General features: G+C 35.3%; 4 protein-coding genes across 5 annotated transcripts; all 4 read right to left on the bottom strand.

Annotated features, from left to right (window-relative positions):
- Positions 1-350: 350 nt before the first annotated feature.
- Positions 351-1,613, bottom strand: LOC117132637. The gene is made up of 2 exons (XM_033287414.1): positions 995-1,613; positions 351-874 (listed from the first exon to the last, which is right to left on the bottom strand). The coding sequence occupies exons 1-2, from the start codon at positions 1,611-1,613 to the stop codon at positions 351-353; spliced, it is 1,143 nt and encodes a 380-aa protein (XP_033143305.1).
- Positions 1,614-2,568: 955 nt separating this feature from the next.
- Positions 2,569-3,336, bottom strand: LOC117132636 (glutathione S-transferase T3-like). Its single transcript, XM_033287413.1, has one exon. The coding sequence runs from the start codon at positions 3,334-3,336 to the stop codon at positions 2,569-2,571; it is 768 nt and encodes a 255-aa protein (XP_033143304.1).
- A 7,636-nt stretch (positions 3,337-10,972) lies between these two features.
- Positions 10,973-13,873, bottom strand: LOC103861436 (probable inactive receptor kinase At4g23740). The gene is made up of 4 exons (XM_009139140.3): positions 13,529-13,873; positions 11,954-13,208; positions 11,534-11,884; positions 10,973-11,456 (listed from the first exon to the last, which is right to left on the bottom strand). The coding sequence occupies exons 2-4, from the start codon at positions 13,170-13,172 to the stop codon at positions 11,176-11,178; spliced, it is 1,851 nt and encodes a 616-aa protein (XP_009137388.1). The 5' UTR covers positions 13,173-13,208; positions 13,529-13,873; the 3' UTR covers positions 10,973-11,175.
- A 598-nt stretch (positions 13,874-14,471) lies between these two features.
- LOC103861434 (putative glucose-6-phosphate 1-epimerase) lies at positions 14,472-17,350 on the bottom strand. 2 transcript variants are annotated; one of them, XM_033286705.1, is made up of 10 exons: positions 16,845-17,350; positions 16,690-16,810; positions 16,309-16,383; positions 16,169-16,225; positions 15,921-16,087; positions 15,769-15,819; positions 15,332-15,415; positions 15,036-15,238; positions 14,785-14,960; positions 14,472-14,617 (listed from the first exon to the last, which is right to left on the bottom strand). In XM_033286705.1, the coding sequence occupies exons 2-9, from the start codon at positions 16,798-16,800 to the stop codon at positions 14,791-14,793; spliced, it is 918 nt and encodes a 305-aa protein (XP_033142596.1). In that variant the 5' UTR covers positions 16,801-16,810; positions 16,845-17,350; the 3' UTR covers positions 14,472-14,617; positions 14,785-14,790. The 2 variants fall into 2 exon arrangements, with proteins under 2 accessions (XP_033142596.1, XP_009137386.1); XM_009139138.3 differs by having other exon boundaries at positions 14,473-14,960; positions 16,845-17,348.
- Between the last annotated feature and the right edge of the window lie 3,659 nt (positions 17,351-21,009).

Genomic DNA, 21,009 nt, shown 5'->3' with positions numbered 1-21,009 from the left:
ACTTCAAATATAGAGGTTTGGAAACATCAAAATAGAGTTCTTTTTTAGAGATGCTCTTAGAGACAGTTTTCTTTCTCAAGAGATAATGAATCATTTAGAGCATCTACATTGGTGAACCCCCCTTTGGGGTTCATACCAATTTTTTAATATATTTATGGTGGGACCATGAATAGTGATGAACTTCTTGATTTTGTACTTCCCCATTAGTGAACCCGAAGAAGGGGTTCATAGGAATTAAAATAATAATTTTTTTAAAAAAATTTAGTTTTGATTTTTTTTAATACATGAATAAAATATAATAATTTATAAAATTTTATTCATTACATTGATAATTGATGAACATGGTAAGATTATTCATTACTGAATTTTTGCCATACATTTTCAACTAAATCAGCTTTCAACCTATCATGTTTTCCTGAATCCCGAAGTTCATTGCGCATGCCTAGCATATTATGTGCATGCAAACTTTCTCTCCTTTTGACCTTCGAACCTCTGCTTGACTCTCCTGACTCGAACTCAGATGTATCAGTAAGACTGTATCCGTCTCGTTCGTCCTCCACTATCATATTGTGCAATATGACACAAGTTCTCATAATTTTCCCTATCTTTTCCTTGTCCCATAGTAGAGCAGGGTTTTTAACTATTGCAAACCTCGATTGCAAAACCCCGAAAGCACGTTCGACATCTTTTCTGGTGGATTCTTGACGTTGGGCAAATAGCTCAGCTTTAGGACCTTGAGGAAGTGGGATGGATTGGATAAATGTTGACCAATTCGGATAAATTCCGTCAGTAAGGTAGTACGCCATACGGTAAGTGTGGTTGTTGACCTTGAATTTAACTTTAGGGGCTCGACCTTGCAGTATATCATCAAAAACTGGTGACCGATCAAGAACATTGATATCGTTGAGGGTACCTGGTAATCCGAAAAATGCGTGCCATATCCAAAGATCTTCTGATGCCACAGCCTCTAAGACAATTGTTGGTTTTCCTGAACCACGGGTGTATTGGCCTCTCCAAGCCGTTGGACAGTTCTTCCACTGCCAATGCATACAATCAATGCTGCCTATCATCCCGGGAAACCCGCGCTTCTTGCCAATGTCGAGTAATCGTTGAAGATCTTCCGGTGTTGGTGTTCTTAGATACTCAACTCCAAACAATTGTACTATCCCATTAGTGAAATGTTCTAAACATAAAAGTGCAGTACTTTCACCAAGTCGAAGATATTCGTCATACGTATCTCCAGATTGACCATATGCGAGCATACGTATAGCTGCAGTACATTTTTGAAGTGGTGATAGGCCGTACCTGCCGTGAGCATTTCTTCTTTGCTGAAAGTATGGAACTTCAGTAGTAAGGCGATCAACAATGCGGAGGAACAAGGGTTTGTTCATTCGAAAACGCCGCCTAAACATCAACGGCGGGTAAGTGAGATTTTCGTGGAAATAGTCGTTCCATAGTTGAATGTGTCCTTGTTCCCGATCTCTTTCAATATAAGCTCTTTTTTTGGGCTTGTTGGTTTGAACATCTAGTAGGGAGTCGATGATATTATCAAATTCTTCGTCAAACATATCTTCAAAGGCTTCATCAACGCCATCTGACTCTGAGGATGTCATAACTGAAAAAAACAAATATTTTAAATATCTCTTCGAATATCATATATTCGTTTTTAATTATAACTTATATGTGGAACATTAAATTTTATTTTAAATATCTCTTGGAATATCATATTTTCGTTTTTAATTATAACATTAATTTTTTTTAAAAAAATAAATCTTGGAATGTCATATTTTCGTTTTTAATTAAAACTTATATGTGGAACATTAATTTTTTTTTTACAATAAATCTTGGAATTTCATTTTTTCGTTTTTAATTATAACTTATATGTGGAACATTAATTACAGACTATAGATAACAAAACAAAGAATTTTAGATTTTACTTGGTCACTCGATTTTGTAGTCGGCCAGTGAGTGGTTGGCTGGTTCGACAGAACAAGAGTGAGGCAGCTGGTTTGAGAGAACAAGAGTAAGGCGGATGGTTTGAGAGAACAAGATGGAGGGGTATCGACCTTGAGAGAACTATGATTTGTAGTTACAGAGAAGAAAACTATGCTTTGGCATTTGAGAGAAGACAACATAAACACATGTTAGAGAGAAGAGAACATATATGAGAGACATGAAACACTTGTCCTTTTTATAACATACTTTTACAAGTCCCGTGAAGTGTAGAGACAAACAAAATACTACACTTCATATTACAATCCGTGACACCAAGTTCATCACTAGTGTCTAGTACAAACACTGACCTGCTGCGACCCAAAAGATACATGTAGTACTACAACTACATGAACAACCCGTGAACTACTACTACTACAATACCCGTGACACCTACAAAACCCATCAAGTCCAGACTTTATCTCCCATATGCCCGTGACAAACGGCCCCACTGATCCTTTCACCTGCAAAATAACACAGAAGAATATAAGTTTCCAGTCAACAAAAGCAGTTGTAAAATTATCAAAGCAAGTAAAGAAGCAAACAAAGAGTTCAAGAAATTTTCAACTAAACGACCTAAAGCATCTCAGAAACAAGTTTGTCCTTCAAAGCGACCTCAGCTTCACTTAGAGTAGCTATGTTCTTAGAGAGGAGACGATCAAGTATTTTCTGTTTCGAAATATTCTGTTTCTTCTCTAGAATGATCTGCAGGCGATCAAATGCAGCTTCATTGCCATGCTTCTTGCGTTTGGCTGCTTTGCAAGCCTTAACGCCAGGAGGCCTAGCCTCATCCGAGTCAGGCACCGTCTCCGCAGCTTCCTTCATTTTCGCCTTTCCACCATCTCTTGATATAGAGTTCGATCTCCACTTCTGATCATACCTCAGCTCCCTCCACGCGTGTTCAAGGGCAAACTTCGCCTGGTGGTCGTTAAAGAAGATGTCATGAGCTGACTTCATGACATCGTTCTCGTTCTGCCCACTTGATTGCTCCTTCAATGCTGCCTCATAGCTTCCCACAAATTTACACACTTGTTCATTCACCCTTCCCCACCTCTGCTTACACTGACTCCACTCTCTAGGTAGAAAGCCACCTAGCTGAGCGCTTGCATTAAAGTAATCCTCTATTCTTCTCCAAAACGACCCTAGTTTCTGCTGGTTACTAACTATGGGATCTTTGCTTGTGTTTAACCAGGCACTGATGAGGATAATGTCTTCTTGAGTCGTCCACTTTCTCCTTTCACCAGCCGGTTTAGGAACATCAGACGACCCTACTTCTACGGTTTTACTGGACTGGGAAGATAATAGGTTCACAAAATCGGGAGAACTTAGTGAAAACGTATCCATTTTGGTTTGGGGTTGTGTTTTGTTGTTTGTTTGAAGTTTTAAAAAGGATTATGTATTTTTTAAAGAACTACTTGCGTTTGAGTTACGGGTGGTTTCCTAACTACCAAACATTCATTACACTTAATTAGACAACAACTTGTTCACAGACATTCATTACACATCAAATCAATTCTAAAAAACTCTAAAACTTTTAAGACACAGCAATTTAAGCGCATTCATCACAGCAACCAACCAGAGGAACCAAACTAGTACTAGATATTTAATGAAGTACTACTACACTCCCTACTCTAGATATTTAATGAACAAGTTAAGTCTCAGTTCAACCAGAGGAAGCAAGTAACCACACGGAAACTGTTCCTACTCGAGTTCCTAGTTAAGTCTCAGTTCCTACTCTACACGGAAACAGTTCCTACTCAAGTTCCTAGTTAAGTTCTACTTCAGTTTAGTTTGAAAGTTTACCTGTTCTGTTTCAGTCGAAACATGCCTTCTCCAGAGCAGCCGCCTGGACTGTGAGGTTATAGACGTCACCGGTGAGCTTATCAAGCAGCAATGTGAGCCTCTTAACCTGTGCCTACATAAGTGATAAAGAAAACTTGTAACTCACTTATAAAAACGTAACTTCAAGAATATTAAATTCCTAATATCTACTGAAAAAAGTGTTCACAAACCTCAAGACTCTCGATCTGTTTAGTGAGAATGGGCACACATTTGATGATCTCAACAGCCTCCTCCACACGCTCACGCATGCGTACCATCTCCTCCTGGACACCTATAACCCAAGGCTGACGGTAATGCAACCCATCAGCCTTGGTTAAACCACGGAAACATCAGTCAGACAACATATTTAACTAGAAAATTTAGACAACATAATAAGACATGTGAGATTAATGAAGGGAATGCGAATGATGTGGGTTACCTCGTAGTTTATGCAGCTGAAGAAGCGCTTCCCGGGACGCGTGTCGTACTCCTCCTTCACCCGAACCTCGTCGATGATTCTACCACCACACGGACAGCTTGTCGGCATCCCATATGACGAATCGGCAACGTTGTACAGGTGGTCGATGAACTCCTGCTTCCTCTTAATATCTGTTATCTCGTCTGAGGGATCCATCTGAAACAGAGAAATGAAATTGATTAACCCTTTTCTATTGAATCAAAAATAATCAAAACCGTGAATCGATTGAGACAAAAGTAGTCAAAACCGTGAATCGAACCCAGTACAAGATCTAAACCCACTTATCGAAACCCCCAAATTCTATTTTGAACCCTAACTCGAAAAACCCTTTTCGATTTCCAATCCGCGAGAATTGAACCATAAAACTATAAATCGAACCCCTAGACGAGGTAATACAGCATTAAATCAAAACCCTTCTCGATTTCGAACCCTAAATCGTAAAAAAAAAAATTGAAATTTCCCCTAAGTCGATTTCGAAACCAAAACGACATCAATATAAAGGAGATTCCAGTCGAGACCCACCTCTGTTAGTAGAGGAGACAATAACTCGTCGAATCGATGGAGCAAATTCGAGAAATAGGGACAGAGATCGTCGTCGCACGGGGTTTCGCCGGGAGGAAGAAACCCTAGAGTTTTCGAGACAAAAGAGAGAAATGAATCTCTCTCCCCTTTCCACCGCGTGACGTCGACGCCGCGTCTCCAATCACTTGGCGACACGTGGTGTGAACCCGTATCGGACGGGGTCACTCGTAAGGGGCGGGTCGCGAGAAATAACCCATTTAATCTTTATTTTTAATGGTCCGGCCCTATGATACTGAGCCCATGAACCTGTCTAAAACCTCTAATGGGGCTGCTCTTAGGGCCATGTATATATCACGTCCAAATGAGTTCCCGTAAGCGATGACAATCATGTCATTTATCTGCGAACTCCCGCACTTGGATGGTAACACATTTCTTTCCTACTCGAGCCCCATGAAACATATATCGAAGATAGATATAACGAGAGATAAATTATTTCAATTGCAAATATTTTAAGTGAAGTGGAGGTGGGGTGGGCGGTGAGCTAGCAAGTGATTATCACACTTTGTCATGTAGTGAAGACAAATCTCAATAAATTAACATTACCTAGTTTAGTTAATATGTTACTAATCAAATCTAATTAAAAAGCCCTTAAATTATGGCTGAATCACGAACTCCTTTCCAATACTTCCTCACGATCTTATTGCCGGCCATTATATATGTACATCGAATGCTTTTTTTATTTGTTAAACACGATCCTGCTGGATTCGCAAGTTTATTACATACAATGAAATTAAATTAAACAACGTTTACAAACCGTATTTGTCGGGAAAGTGCTGATCAGAGTCAAGTTGTTCTTGTAATAAAAATGTCCGAGAACTTGCTATGATACAAATCTGTAGACATGGGTCGTAGTGGTTTATATTAATAATTGTATACTTTCCCCCCTACACACAAATGAATTTTATATGGCGAATGTTTATTTTTCGAAAAATTAGGCAAACTACACATTTTCCAATGAGATAATAAGGTATTAGCAACCTATTTTATTTTAATTCTTCCTTCTGTTTGTTGTTTAACGTTTTTACACAATAATTATAAATGATGATTAAATTTTCTGTTTTATCTCTATTTAATATATTATTTTATTTAACTTTATTAATCAACAAGATAAAAATGTAAAAAAATAGAAAAAAACATTTAATATTGACTTTAAAATGTAAAAGGACATTTAAAATAAAACAAAATTTAAAAGATAAAACGACACTTAATACAACTCCGTATTCATTAGCAACTTTGTTGTTTCCTTACATTCAGTGTCATGAATACGGAGTTGAACCGGAAAGCTTCGGTTACTTTATACTTCATGAGAAATATCATTAATCTGGTACATGAAAAATTGAGAATCATAATATGGTTGAATGAATAGTTATTTCAATATTTTATTTAACTTTATTAATCAACAAGATAAAAATGTAAAAAAATAGAAAAAAACATTTAATATTGACTTTAAAATGTAAAAGGACATTTAAAATAAAACAAAATTTAAAAGATAAAACGACACTTAATACAACTCCGTATTCATTAGCAACTTTGTTGTTTCCTTACATTCAGTGTCATGAATACGGAGTTGAACCGGAAAGCTTCGGTTACTTTATACTTCATGAGAAATATCATTAATCTGGTACATGAAAAATTGAGAATCATAATATGGTTGAATGAATAGTTATTTCAATACATATCATCTGATAGGATTCTTTTTTTTTTACTCAAACTGTATATGCAAATTTTGTATTATGCATTATTACTGTGCAATGTAATAGGAACAAAGAAAATAATTTATCTGGAGTTCGTTTCTTTGACTTCCATATTACTTTTTTTTTTTTGGAGTTCCATATTACATCCAGCAAGAAACCATATTGCAAGATATTTTGAAGAAACAAAAAATACTTTTGAACCATTTCTTGAATGTATATACTTTATAACCATTTCATTTTCCCAAAGGAGCTATAGACGAAAGAGTTACTAAGTGTGGTACAATGTATAGGCTCACTACTTCATTAGTTTGACTCCGTCTTTTAAGGGACTAGCTACATTGAAATTTTTAGTTGTGGCTACACTGGAATGACAAATCAAAAACTTTTTGGAAACAGAAAACTCATAGCATAGGGGGATGATAGGGCAAGAAGGCTTTTACCAGGAAATCTGGAACCATTGGTCTATAATCGTTGTTTTGGAACAGGCATGAAATTGACCTTTTACTATTAACTATTTTTATAATTACATTTTAGCAAAGGAAGTTGTTTATTTGATTACCTCCGTTTGTGAAACTTTTTGTCGACCACAGGACACGTGAAAGAGATTTTGACTCTGACTTAAGAAATGGCAAAGAGGAACACATGGAGCAAGTGGATGTTGACTCTTTATGTCCGTTCTCATGATATTTTTCAAATAAATGAAGGTTTTTTTCTGACAAAAAAATAAAGGTTTTTTTTGGGACAAAAAATGTTTTTTTTTTCTTAACAAAAAAAATATATTTATAACTCCACGATCATTCCTGACTAATGGAATTTCCACTCCCGTTCATTTGGCCTGTTGGAATGGTCTCTTGGAACAAGGGTGCATTAGTTTTTTGGAGGTTTAAAATTTTTGTTTAGTGATCATGCATTCACCAAATTAATTTTTTATGTGTTTTGACCTCACTCACATGCGCAAATAACTTCCATGTAACTTAATCGTCCTTCCACTATTCTAATTTAAGCACACTTAACCATAGAGTTCTAAAAAGTAATTGCACTTTGATGACATATATACTGAAATCAATTCTCTTAAAATTTTCCACATATACTAGACATTAGGATATCACAATTCACCCCCATCCACAAAAGGTAACATCCTCGTTTCGGACCACGACAAGTCTCAAGATACCTCTTGATTCAAAATCGAAATGGCTAACCAGCTCCGATAGTATTTGTAAGACCCGACCGTCCACGGATAATGGGCTTTCACGTCCAGTCACGGCATGTGGGCACATCCCTTGCAACAGGCAGTGCGTTAATATTTTGGAGGTTCAAAAATTTTGTTTAATGACCCTGCCATGATCACCACCTGATTTTTCTTTGTGCTTTGACTTCACTCATATGATACCGCAAATGATTTTTTATTGGGTCGTCAATTCTTCCATTACTCCCGCTCAAACACGCTTAGTCCTGAAATTTTAAATGAATTTTTGTAAAAACAAAATAAGTGCACTTTGGTAACATAAATAATCAAATCAATTATCTTAAACTTTTTCACATATACGAAGATGTTACAATATTCACAAGGTGCACAAATAAGTAGATTAAAACATATCATAAAACGTCAGGAAAAATCAATTTCTGTACTCTAAATTTGTATTCAAGTCGTTTCACATATGTCATTAATCTGTTCAAATTCGGATTTGCCATATGAGTGTAAAGTGTATGCTGCATTGGTGTTTGGTAAGCACAAGTTACTTGTTCGTTCAAACAGAATTAAATGCTCTAGTACTCCTTTATGGAAAAAAAGTTCTCAGTTACTCTCCATCTGAAATTTATTTTATTTTTATTTATTTTTAATTCGAAATCTGACTAAAAACTCAATATATCATTAATGAATATAGTTATTTACAGACTATGCCATTAAACCTAATTTTCTTTCTTATCTCTACAGATCTAGATCTATCTTTCATTCTTCATCTTCTTTCTTTCTCTCTTCTCTTTTTTTCTCTCTTCTCTTTCATTCATTCTTTCATTCAAATCTTTTTTTTTTCGGATCTGTTTTTCTCTCTATTTCTCTTGTTTTATTTTCGATTTTCATCTGTACTGATTGCTCCATTTTTATCTTAGTTTTCTCTATATTTTTTTTGCTCTTCTTTGAATCTAGATCTATCTTTCATTCTTCATCTACTGATTTTTCTGTTTTTTCCTTTGTTCTTCTTTGAATCTCAACTGTTTTTTCATTTTCTTTTCCACATTTTCCTTCTTCTTCTCTACCTACTACTTCGCTTATTCTCCGCATCAACTTCAGTCTGATTTTTGGTATTATCGGTTTTTAAGATCCAGAAACGCATATATCAAAGTAGAACACGGAAGTGAAACTACAAACCCAGAAAAACAATTTTACCAGGTTATACTATTGTGTAACTTGGTAAAACTGTATAACTAGATTATAATCTTGCTAAGTTGTATCTTTTGACAAATGTACAACTTGGTAAAACTACAACCTAGTTATACAGTTTTACCAAATTATACTACTTTGTAACTTGGTAAAACTGTATAACTAGGTGATAGTTTACCAAGTTGTACCTTGACAAATGTACAACTTGGTAAAACTATAACCTAGTTATACCAGTCTTGAGGTATAACTTGGTGAAACTAGGACATAGGTACACCAAAAATATAATTTGACAATGATATAACTTGGTTTAACTTGGTTCAACTTTCACTAAAATTCAAAATTCAAATTTTAAATTTGATACCTAAAATTCGACAATTGTATAACTTGTTTCAACTTGGTTCGTAGTTTCATTAAAATTCAAAATTCAAATTTTCAATTGAGGAGGGAAAACGTAAGGGCAAAATTGGAAATTTCTTATTTCATGAAAAGTAGAGAGTATGTCAGATTTCGTAAGAGTACTTCAGATCACTTTTTGTCTCATTAAGAGTATATGAGATTTTTACTCGTTCAAACAAATAAGCATTCAGTTATTTTTTATGTTCAAATACTTACACGGAGATTATACTTAATGGTCTAATTAATTTTCACCATTGTCCAAAACAAGCCGACATTGTACCAGCGGAGGAGTAAACAAAAAACATGTTGATGCAAACGATTCGTGGGGACGTGAGGATTTATATAAAATTGACATATTAATGTATTTGATTTTTTTTGCCTTTTAGGTTTCTAATTTCGCACAGTTGAAAAGAAGGATAGAAGCCCTATTGCAGTATATGAGCAAAAGACAAGTCGTTTTCTAAGAATTAGACAAATCATATTCACGGTTGTAACTTGCCTTATTCGTCTCCTTCCTGTTGTAATCTATGCCATCTACATGTTCCTCTTCCAAAACACTATCACGACAAATCAATGTCTCTATTTTTTTGTGATTCAGAAAAAAGTTATCTCAGTCAAGTAGTATAGTATATATATCTTGACATACAAATAATTAGTTGCTTCAATTTTTTTCCCAAAATAATTAGTCCAATTCCAAACCTATTCGTTTTTTTTGTCAACAATTCCAAACCCATTCAAATGACCATATTGTAAAGTAAGAACTAGGCCTCGGCATTCGGGGTCTCAATCGGGTTTCGGTTTTTCGGGTTTATCAAAATCAGCCCCATTTGGGTTACATGAAAATTCGGTTCGGGACCGGTTCGGGTTCTATCGGGCTCCGGTCGGGTTTAGTAAATCTTCAAGGAACCGATACAACCCGATGTACTTTCGGGTTCAAGTTCCAATCGGTTCTTCGGTTTAAATGTACCTGATTTATATCTGTTTTGTAACCAAAAAGTAACTAAAATCGGTTATTCGGTTTTAAAATACTTGATTTCTACCTATTTTGTAACCAAAACATAAATAAAATCGGTTCAAAAAAAAAAGAACATCAAATATAATCATTCATAATCAAGTGAAAGGTAAACATAGTTATTGATCGAAAGAAAACCAAATAAATGAAAGCATGAAACGAAAATCAAGTTGTCATGAAATAAAAAACATTATTCAATGAAAAATAAAACTCAAATATAAAAACTTCAACTTTCAACCGCCACCTTCAACCATCAATCTTCATATAATAGATAATTATTTTAGATGTTCAATATATTTTGAATACATATTAGGAATTGAAATCATGTTTGGTAAAAGTTCTTTTTGAAAATTTTGAATGTTTCGGGTTCTATCGGGTATCTATTTAGGTTTGGGTTCGGTTCGGATAATACTCATAACCCGAAATACCATAAAACAAGATCCATTCGGTTTTTATGTCGAGTTCGGATCGGTTCAGATTCATTTTATCGGATCGGGTTTGGTTCGGGTTTTCGGGTTCGGTTTATTTGTCCAATCCTAGTAAGAAGTGAGCCTAACAATCTTCACTGGCAGCCGAAACAATAATGGCTAATGGGCTATGAAGCCCATTAGGAAAAGCTAATTTAGATGAGTTTCTGAAACTTGAGATGTTTCTTTTTCTGTTTTCCTCAATTCATTCATACTGACTTTTGAAAAACCAAGAATCCCTAGCCAGAAATGTGTTGAATTAAACCGGTTCTAACCGAAGAAGAGAGGATCAACAGAAGAGAGTATACAAACTTCATATATCAACAGCTTCTTCATTTTCTGTAGATTCATCAAGTTTCACTCGGCGTGGAAATCTCGGAGGCCTCCTTTTCTGGTTTAGTCTCAAGACTGGCTCGTCGGTTTCCGACACTCTCCACAAGCCTAACCAAATCAGACATCTTCGGTCTCTGGTCAGGTGCTTTGACAACACACGACATAGCAATCTGCAACATCTCAACCATCTCTTCCTCTATGTTTGTATACCTCAAAAGCTCCACGTCAAAAACCTCCGCAGTCCATTCCTCTCTTACTACCGAATGTACCCATCGAACCAAATGTATAATCTCATCTCCTGTCCAAACATAAAAAAAATCATTAAACCGAAGATATTATAGTATGTTATTTATTTTTCTTGTTTCTAACCATTACCTGCGGTAGTGTGAATGGGGGATTTTCCAGTGAGCAGCTCGAGCAATACAACACCAAAACTATAAACATCTGAGAGTTGAGAAGACTTCCTTGTGTCTGTTACTTCCGGCGCACGGTAACCAGCTTGCCTAGAGATGGGTGGAGCCAAGGCGCTCATGACAGCTGTTAAACCAAGATCAGACACGCATCCGTAACGCTCTGAGTTCAAGAATATGTTGGAAGACTTGATGTTCCCATGTACGAGCTTTCCATTGTTCTCTTTGTGGATCCTAACGATCCCTTTAGCCGCACCAATCGCAATCTTCATCCTCGTTTCCCAATCCAACGGAACCCGGTTATCTCCTCGGTTACCTGCACCAACTAAACCGGTTACTAAAATTAAACCGGAAACGAGCCTAACCAAAGCTAATAACGCATTACCGTGAAGCAAAGAAGCCACACTTCCACTGCTGAAGTAATCATAAACCATAAGCTTCTCGTCTTTGGAGTAATAATAAGCCTTAAGCTCCACGACATTCTCGTGCTTAATCCCTCCAATGATCTCCATCTGCTGCTCGAAATCGCGTTTCCCAGCCGCAACGTCTTTAAGCCGTTTCACAGCGACGGAAGTCGCATCCTCAAGAACCGCTTTGTACGTCGTCCCAAACGTGCCTTTACCAAGAATCTCAGCGGAAGCTCTCAAGAGATCCTCGAGATCGAACGAGTAGCTGCATCCTTCGAAGAAAGACAACCTGTTGTTAGCCTCCTCCATCCTCGAATCAAACTTCTCCGGAGACATACCTCCTTTCTTCTGCAGCTTATGGTCCTTAACAATCGTTACCTTGCGCCTCAAGTAACAAAGCGCAAACACAAACGCTAAAACCGCGAGAAGTAAAATCGAAACAGAGATAACGATGAGGAGGAAGACCGTCTTCGTCACTCCTTTAGGCTTCTTTCGAGTCGGTGGTTCAGGAGGTGGTTGAAAGTGAGTGACGTCATCACCAATCCCTTGGTAAGAAGACGGTGGGAACCTTAGCAGCCAGCTCGGTAACGGTCCGTGGAGGTTGTTGTTAGACAGATCAATCTCTTTCAAACTCGAGAGCCCATTTAGCTCATCAGGAACCACACCGGAGAGAGAATTGTTAGCGAGGTTCAACGACTGTAACCGTTTCAGACCAGAGAGAGAAACAGGAACTGTTCCATTGAATCTGTTATTCGAGAGATTTAAACTAACGAGCTTCTTCCAAACAAAGAAGTCTAAAGGCAACGGGCCTGAGAAGTCGTTGTCCTCGAGGTAAAGAAAGGCCAAGTCTTTAAGCCCAGCGAGGCCCACAGGGAATGGGCCTGAGAGTCTGTTGGACCTGAGGCTGAGGACTCTGAGGGCGGAGAGTCTGCTTATGGTGTTGGGAGGAATCTGACCGTTGAGTCCGATCGCTGGCAATCTAAGGGCTATGATTCGAGATTCGTTGTGGTTGCAAGTGACTCCTGTCCAGTTTTTGCAGAGGGGAGTGGTCTCGTTCCAGTTGAGTGAGCGTGTTGGGCGCGTGATGGTTAGAAACTCGAGTAACGCGCGTTTGTCTTGTGAAGGATCTGCTTTTGCTCCTGAGATGATTAGATACAGAGAGAAGAGAGTCCATAGAGAAAGCCTCCACGCTTCCATTGCTGGTTCTTTGTGAAGATAATGATGATGATGGGACTATAAATGGAGAAAGTTTGGATGAGAAACTTTAATTTGAAATAAAAGGGGTACAAAAGGGAGATTTCTAGAAAACTGGGGATCAAAAAGTAAAAGGGAAGCTCAAGTAAACAAAGTGTGGGAGACAGAAGAGAGTAGCTTCGGTAATAACGAAATGAAAGTCATGTTTTGTCTTTGTTGTACATTCGAAAGCTTTTTAATTTTAAACTCTTCGAAATCGAAGCCCTAGAATTTCTGGGAATCAACAACAGTGTCAAAAAAGTAGGACTCTTAACTCTCTATTAAGGGGTTAAAATTATTTAAAATAAAGAAATTGATACCTCCAGATCTGAACTTTTACGAGTCTTTTTAATTTATTTTTTCTAGTCACGCACGCCGTTTCTTCTCGAGAATCTCGATCACGTCTTTAACTTGAAGAACACGAACTTGAGAACCACCATTGAAGCACTGAAGTTAAGAGGTTCTATAGAAACGGATACTTTTTTAGGCAATTAAAGTAATGAAGATGACGAGGGAAGATATTGATGTGACTTCTTATTTTGTTTCGGTTACAGGTTGGGTGACCGGTGAGTCTGTGATTACCGGTTCTTTAATACCGAACCGGGGACCATTTTCTTTCTTCGTCGTGTACCTCAGAATTTTTATTATGCCAGCTATACTATGGTTATAGAAAAAATTGATTGCTTGATCGAATGTTTATTAGTGAAAATTTTAATTAGATTTGAATATAATTTGGATTTATATATTTGCAAAACGATTTTGTCAAACCGGTTGAGTTTTATGAACGGATATTTACATAAACCAGATGAGATAAGACATGACATTAATGTGGTCAATGCTTTACCTAAAGGAGATAGAGAAAGAATAACGAATGATGTTAATTTAGTCAAGAAAACATACTATTTAACTACCAAAATGCATGAATCTCAAACAAATACTATACGTTTTTGTTTGTATTTACTTGTCATGATAAATTGATAATGAAGCTATAAGCCTACCTTCAATGCATATACCATTTTAGTATTTTTCCTTTTTGGGATCAAATATATTTCTGTAAACAAATAATATTACTTTCCCTTCGGTGTATTCAAATTAAAAAATGGACCGACCCAATTATAGAAATTATGGTGCATCATAATAGACCAATAATTTCAAATCTTTCATAATTATTGTGATGATTTCATACCCATCTTAGCTCGGTTGAGTCCTTTTCTTTCTGTCTCCAACATTGTGAGGCAATCCAGAGAGTATAAAGTCACTCAACAACCCAATAAAAATACTTTATTCAAGAACTGTTAACCATGAGAACAAGAAAGCTTTAAATAATATGATGAACCGGTACACAAGTTCATATAGTATCTTATCCTTCATACACAAGTTAAATCTCGCACAAAACCAGGATCTTGCCACTGCCAAAAAAACGGGTGACATTTTCAAATCTCAGGTTTCCTTTTAATGTTCAGGATTTGATACCGAAGAATCACACTTTGTGATGTTCTTCTATAGACTATACTGTAAAAAATAATAAATCCAAAGATATAATAGAAGAGTCAATCGGTTTAAAGATAACCGGTACCGGTTTTCAGGTGGAGAGGACAAGCGAGAGATTTAATTTCCCGGTCCATTCTTCACCCGGTTTCAAGTTGATTGGTTTCTCAATAGCTGCTCCATCAACACACAACATATGTTTATACTCTTCATCTCCCAAATCTGTCAATGCTCTAGCTTTCTTGTCCCATGGATTCCACACCACTGCAACATAACCGAGAATGTGATTTTGTCATAAACCGGATTCACAGTTAAGGGTTTGGGTATTTTGGATCGTACCAACATCTGGTAGACCTTCTTTCTTGATGAGGAATGTACGTTTTCTCTCATGGTCGAAAACGGCAACCACGTCTCTAGAGTTCAAGTACACTCTATCGATCTCGGACTCAAAGGTTAGTGCATCGCCTTGCTCAGTAAACCGCTCTTTATCAAACAAGTTATCAAGATAGTCAAGAGTTTCCAGTCCTTCAACTCTAACTTCACTGATAAATGAACCAAAAAGGAAATAAAGAAATAAAGCATTTAGTAAGTGTGATCACGTAGAGACTAGAGAGAAGCTAAGGTTGATGTTTCACCTGATATCGGAAATGGAGAAGTAAGTGTGGTAAGCAATGGAAAAGCTAAAAGGCTTTGAGTTGATGTTTCTGACTCGAGATATCCAGAGGCGTGCCTATAGTGTATTGAAAAAGGCATTCGCCTTAGGCCCCCGAATAATATTACGATTTTAGGGCCCCAAAATTTAAAATAATTTATAGTTTAGTTGGTTAAATTTATTTTAAAAAAAAAATTTCCATGAGAATCGAATAACTCAATTTCTAAATCCATATACTTTTTTTATAGGACATAACATAGCATATTTACGTAATAAACTTATTTTTGTAAGTGTTAAATTTATGTATTTCGCGAAGGTGATATATCGTATTAGAAAAATTTTTTTTTATAATTGTATATAAATTTATTTTTAAAACTTGCCTTAGGTCCCTAACACCCTTCGCACGGCACTGGAGATATCAATGTTAGGTTTCCATCTAGTGCCAATGAAACTCTTAAGTGAAACTCAAAGCTGAAACAAGAGTGATTATTGTAAGCAATCTGAAATGAAGGAAAAAGAGAGGATCATATATATTATAGTATATATCTAAGGAGTCACAATAGAATTTTAACCTGTGAGGCCAGATCCTTGTTGTGTCTTCATCAGAGGGTTTAAGTACCAAGTCGACATACGCTTTGTCAGTTGAGTCGAATGAAGGTAAATCAGGTGGATTCTCTTCCACAAGCCACATCTTGTTTCTTGCAAAACCGTGTTGCTCAAGCGACCCTCGAGTGCCAAACTTTTATAATGAAAGAAAAGAATAATATCAAGAAAGGTGATCAAATAATTCATGTCCAAAGATTACATATTAGACTTTTACCTGAGGAAAGCATATAGGGATTCCTCCACGTACCGGATGGGGAGGCTTCGAGTTACCCTTACGCAAAGCAAGAGCATGTTGTTCACCACTATTAGAAAAAAACTGATTAAGTGTTTAAAAACCCCTATAGATATTTTTACCTTGGCGCTGGTGAATAACAATTCATCACCCTTGTCAGACTTCCAAGAAAGAACTTGTCCTCCATGTAAACTTATCTGAACAAAGCATCATCCAATGAAAAAAACCATCAGCTCTATAAAATAATGAAATGTTGATGCAGGAATTATAATGTTAGATCTAAAGCTATCAGGTTTTTCTTTTCAAGAGAGCTTGGAACTATTTATAAACCTTCAAGAATTATAGCACATATCACAAATAGAAAAGAGAGCAGTCTAACACGCTTATAACTGCTTATAACTCTCTCATCCTTAAACCCAAATACACAACCAAATCTTGGATTAGTAAACGCAGTTAAATACACAGTCCTAAGTAAACATTAGAGAAACAAAAAAATCTATCACCTTCACAGAAGCGCCTTTAGGATTCTTGAGAAGAACCTGATCGGTTCCATTTTTATCCTTGACCAAGTCAACGGTGGGTCTCTTCTCATCACTGACTCCAGATAGTTCCATTGTAACTAATAAGCAACAAAAGAGAGAGGGAGAGAGAGAGATAAGTTTTCTTTCTTTCTTCCCCCTGCTTTCTTGCGTTTTTAAACGAGGAAAAAAATATTTTAGGCGAAGAAGTCACAAGAAGAAGAAAACACTTTCTTGTGTGATCAACAAGAAACCAAAAGTTTTCTCGTGAGTTTGAAAACCTAAAACCCAACCAACACTTCAACTGCTAAGTCCTTTTCTTACACCGATAAAGCTGTAACACATACACGCACGAAACAAACAAAAAAATCTATTGTGCAAAAAACAAAGAGGATAAAGGTTAAAAGAAAAAAAAAACAAAGAGGATAAAGGTAAAAAAAACGCGATTAAGAATCACGGAGGTTGAAATTTAAACCGCAAGATCTTTGAAAATCACTCGAAAGTCCAAATATTATTTAAAAGACACGATTTCCCGGGGTAAAGATCAACGATTACGAGCCTATAGCTAGGATTACATGTAACTAACAGACTATCAAGACCCAGAAAGCAAAAAAACACAACCCTTTTTCGAATCTAAGGAAGAATATGAAGTATTCAGATTAGGAAAAGAGGAAAGAGATATTTAAAGACCACAAGTCAGAAAACATGGGCAGTATGTTGAAAAGGTACAAAGATTCAAAAGAAGCATGCACAAATAGTATTTAATTTTTTTTTCTCTCAAAAAGGGCATTCTTCATCATCAATCACTGAATAATTCTTCAGTATATAATTGACGGTGATTAATAATATTGTCAAAAAGGGTTTTTGTTAAATAATTTAATCATTTCCCTTTTTTATATTATTTTCCGTTTTTCAAGAAATCATGTTATTCTTTTGTTTATTTTGTCCATTTAACATTTACTTCTCTCAATAAAATATTTTATACAAACTTTCTATAAAATCCAATTAAGGGTCTTATTGGTTTCTCCGCTACCAACGTAGTTTTTGCGGTTGGTAATGGTTGTTGACATTTTGCAACAATCACATAAAATACTATAAATAGATTCAAAACGTTTAAACTCCTAAATTTTAAAAGATGGTTCTAGCTACAGTTTGCAGTTGCGGGTAATTGGAGAAGGGTAAAACAATTTTTTTCTTCAAAAACTGTATAATTATAGAATAAAAATTTTATTTAAAATTTTTAAATTGAAATAATAGAAATAAAAATATATATTATATTTTAATTTATCTTATAAAAACTTAAAACAAAAATATTTTCTATATTTTTTTTAAAAAATAATAATATAATTTTAAAATTATATAAAATATAAATATTGTTAATTTATTATTTAACCACATATGCATTTAGTAGTTACTAGTGAACCAGTCATAAATATCTCGCAAACGCATCAATTTCTAACCGCTGAATCAATCATATAAATTTCTTAATAACGCTTAAAACTGTAACTATCCACATCCGCAAACGTCCGCAACCGTTGCAGTTACAGTGACACCAATCAGTACGTAAGTCGTTTAATTATCAAACTTAGAATGTCATGAAACGTCAAGTGTAAAACTTGTGTCAGGAACAATTAAACATTAATATCTATTTCTCCGTGAAATAATTGAATTTATTTTACTCATGTACTTCCTATTTGTTTTTTCAAATACACGTTTAATATTAGATATATTTTTATAAATTAATTATAGTAAACTGTAAAATTTTAGATATTAGTTGTAATTATTGAAAATATTATTGGTTAAAATTATCAAAATAAGTAATCATAAAAATGATGCATTTATAATTACATTTAATATAATCTTATAATATGCGTAAAACACACAGAAATATATGTTTTAGAAAACAAAAATAATATGTAACATTAAAAGTCATTTTCCGGTTAAGTTTTTTGGATCTGATTGGCTGATTTAATAAAGAGAAACCGAAAATGAATATCTACTTGCAAAAATATATTAAAAACATGCATATAAAATTGAATGAAGCTGAAGATGAGGATGTGAGGACAGCTGGTTGTGATGGGTGTTGTGTTGAGATGGGTGGATCTTGACATGCGACCATGATTAACCGAATTAACTACCTGTTCAGATTTGGAGGGTATAAGCTGATTGAATATCTCGTTATTATTATCGTGTAAAGGGGTTCCAGCTGGAGTTTCTGTCCTGAGTTCGATTCTCTTTGGCCATCGATGAACGTTTTAAGTGACAAAAAAATCCGAATTTTTATAAGCTTTTTGGTGATTAGTCTTTGGTCCTAAAAAGTCATTGGGAATATCACACCAAAATTATTAAAGAAAAAAAAATATCTCGTTAATTACTTTTCAATTATTTTATAGTTTTACTTTAAACTACGTTTCATGTCAACAGTTTTTAAAGCTTTTCGATCATTTCAGCGGATAAATTACATGCATACGATCACATAGAAACAATCATTAAACGAAAAGGTCGTGTACAAATAAAATAATCAAAACGAATGAAGACGTCCGCACAAACCAAGTAATCAAAAATAGACCACGACCATCATTGTTATGTTATCAAACTTTTATAAATATAACCAATTTTTAAGCACGATTATAAACTCAGTTTAAAAAAAAAACACAATTAAAAACTACTCGTATCGATCCGATAAATGAACGACATGTGTTGAGTTGTAAGCATCTACAACATAACTTGAATAACCAAACTTTTTTTACCTTACCTCATCGATTTCAATCTGCATTTTCTGTTTATATTTTGAAGTCAGTAATGTCCAACTCGGCATTCACAGTCCAGAAATGATAATTTGTACCTAAACTTATATAGGTAAGAATTGATCTACTTTCTTCTTCTATAGCTATACTGAAACATGCAAATTAAAGTATTATCAAGTTGTTCTTGTCTTGTTATGCCGACCTATGACATCTTTAATGCGTCAATGACGTCCCTGTGCGACCTTGTTGGTCCTCCTATATATTCGTATTGTTTTTTTTTTTGTAATAATTGATTTCTCTAGTCATCTTCTTTTTTGAACTAAGGCTTACTTTCTCTAATTATCTTGAAAAGGGTTCATGCAATAATCTGAAAATGCAAAAAAATAAAGTTAGCATATATAGCCAAAAACTTCCCTTAAAGTATCTCAATACACTGGATTTGTAATTTGACTGGCTTAGTTTCACGCTGAAGTTTGATTTTAGGATTAGAAAACGATTGAATAAGATTGTTTAGCTGATAATTCATTTGTAATTATGCGTCCCTGGACTCCTCTATCATTTCTTAAAATTTGAAAGAAACAAAAAAGACACAGCGACATCAGACATGCCTATAATAATATTTTGAAAATGACTACCTTATCGTCTTATTTATGTGGACAAATAAATTTATTTTTTTTTTTTTGTGTATTTTGGTGTAGTGCAAAATTTCATTAACTCAACCCATCCAAAATGCTTAGTGAACTCAAAACCTTGCAACAGATACAACTAGATTATTATTTTATAAAATAAAATGGCTGATATTATTCTATTATATAGTTTGACAAAAGTAATATTTAGATTGAATAGAATGGAACTATCACTACCTTCATTTTATGAAAAATAAACAAAATTTAAAGAGAAATATTTCACAAAAATTTTGATGAAAAAAATGAAATAAACTTATTATATTTTGTCTATATTTCCTATGTTCTTTGTTCTATAAATTCTCTCTTGTGTTTACCATCTATATCCAACATGCATTCATAAATTTTCATCAAGCCATCAACAGCTTAGTATTAGATGTCCCATGTCCCACATCGTGTGGGATTAATTTCTTTGGGCAATATATATGTGTTTGGGCAATCCTCGACTCTTGAGCTAGCTTTTGGGTGTGAGTTAGGCCCATCACTAATATGGTATCAGAGCCCATGGTGAAAGCCCAACATATGATTTCCCACATAAACAATTTCCTATTTATGTAGCCTGTACAAGTGGCCCATATTGCTGTGGTATATCCGAGATGTTGGGCTTGGGCTGTTTCCGATGGACCGTTTCCCACCCACATCTCGAGAGGGGCTATTAGATGTCCCATGTCCCACATCGTGTGGGATTAATTTCCTTGGGCAATATATATGTGTTTAGGCAATCCTCCACTCTTGAGCTAGCTTTTGGGTGTGAGTTAGGCCCATCACTAATACTTAGCTGAATCGACAATTTGATTACAGAGTACAAAAAAATATCAATCAAGAGGCGATAAAGTAAAACGCATAGAACTTTAACGAACGACACAATTTGACGT

Source organism: Brassica rapa, chromosome A03 (genome assembly GCF_000309985.2).
Source record: "Brassica rapa cultivar Chiifu-401-42 chromosome A03, CAAS_Brap_v3.01, whole genome shotgun sequence".
NCBI classification, from domain to species: Eukaryota; Viridiplantae; Streptophyta; class Magnoliopsida; order Brassicales; family Brassicaceae; genus Brassica; species Brassica rapa.
This window is presented reverse-complemented; position numbering and strand designations above follow the sequence as displayed.

Coding starts and splice junctions, on each gene's coding strand:
- LOC103861436 (XM_009139140.3), bottom strand. CDS start 13,172: ATGGAAGCGTGGAGGCTTTCTCTATGGACTCTCTTCTCTCTGTATCTA. Junction 11,885..11,953: donor TGTGGCTTCTTTGCTTCACG/GTAATGCGTTAT, acceptor TAGTTGGTGCAG/GTAACCGAGGAGATAACCGG. Junction 11,457..11,533: donor CCCCATTCACACTACCGCAG/GTAATGGTTAGA, acceptor ATGTTTGGACAG/GAGATGAGATTATACATTTG.
- LOC103861434 (XM_033286705.1), bottom strand. CDS start 16,800: ATGGAACTATCTGGAGTCAGTGATGAGAAGAGACCCACCGTTGACTTG. Junction 16,226..16,308: donor TGTTATTCACCAGCGCCAAG/GTAAAAATATCT, acceptor GCTTTGCGTAAG/GGTAACTCGAAGCCTCCCCA. Junction 16,088..16,168: donor TCCCTATATGCTTTCCTCAG/GTAAAAGTCTAA, acceptor TCATTATAAAAG/TTTGGCACTCGAGGGTCGCT.
- LOC117132636 (XM_033287413.1), bottom strand. CDS start 3,336: ATGGATACGTTTTCACTAAGTTCTCCCGATTTTGTGAACCTATTATCT.
- LOC117132637 (XM_033287414.1), bottom strand. CDS start 1,613: ATGACATCCTCAGAGTCAGATGGCGTTGATGAAGCCTTTGAAGATATG. Junction 875..994: donor GAGAGGCCAATACACCCGTG/GTTCAGGAAAAC, acceptor ATCGGTCACCAG/TTTTTGATGATATACTGCAA.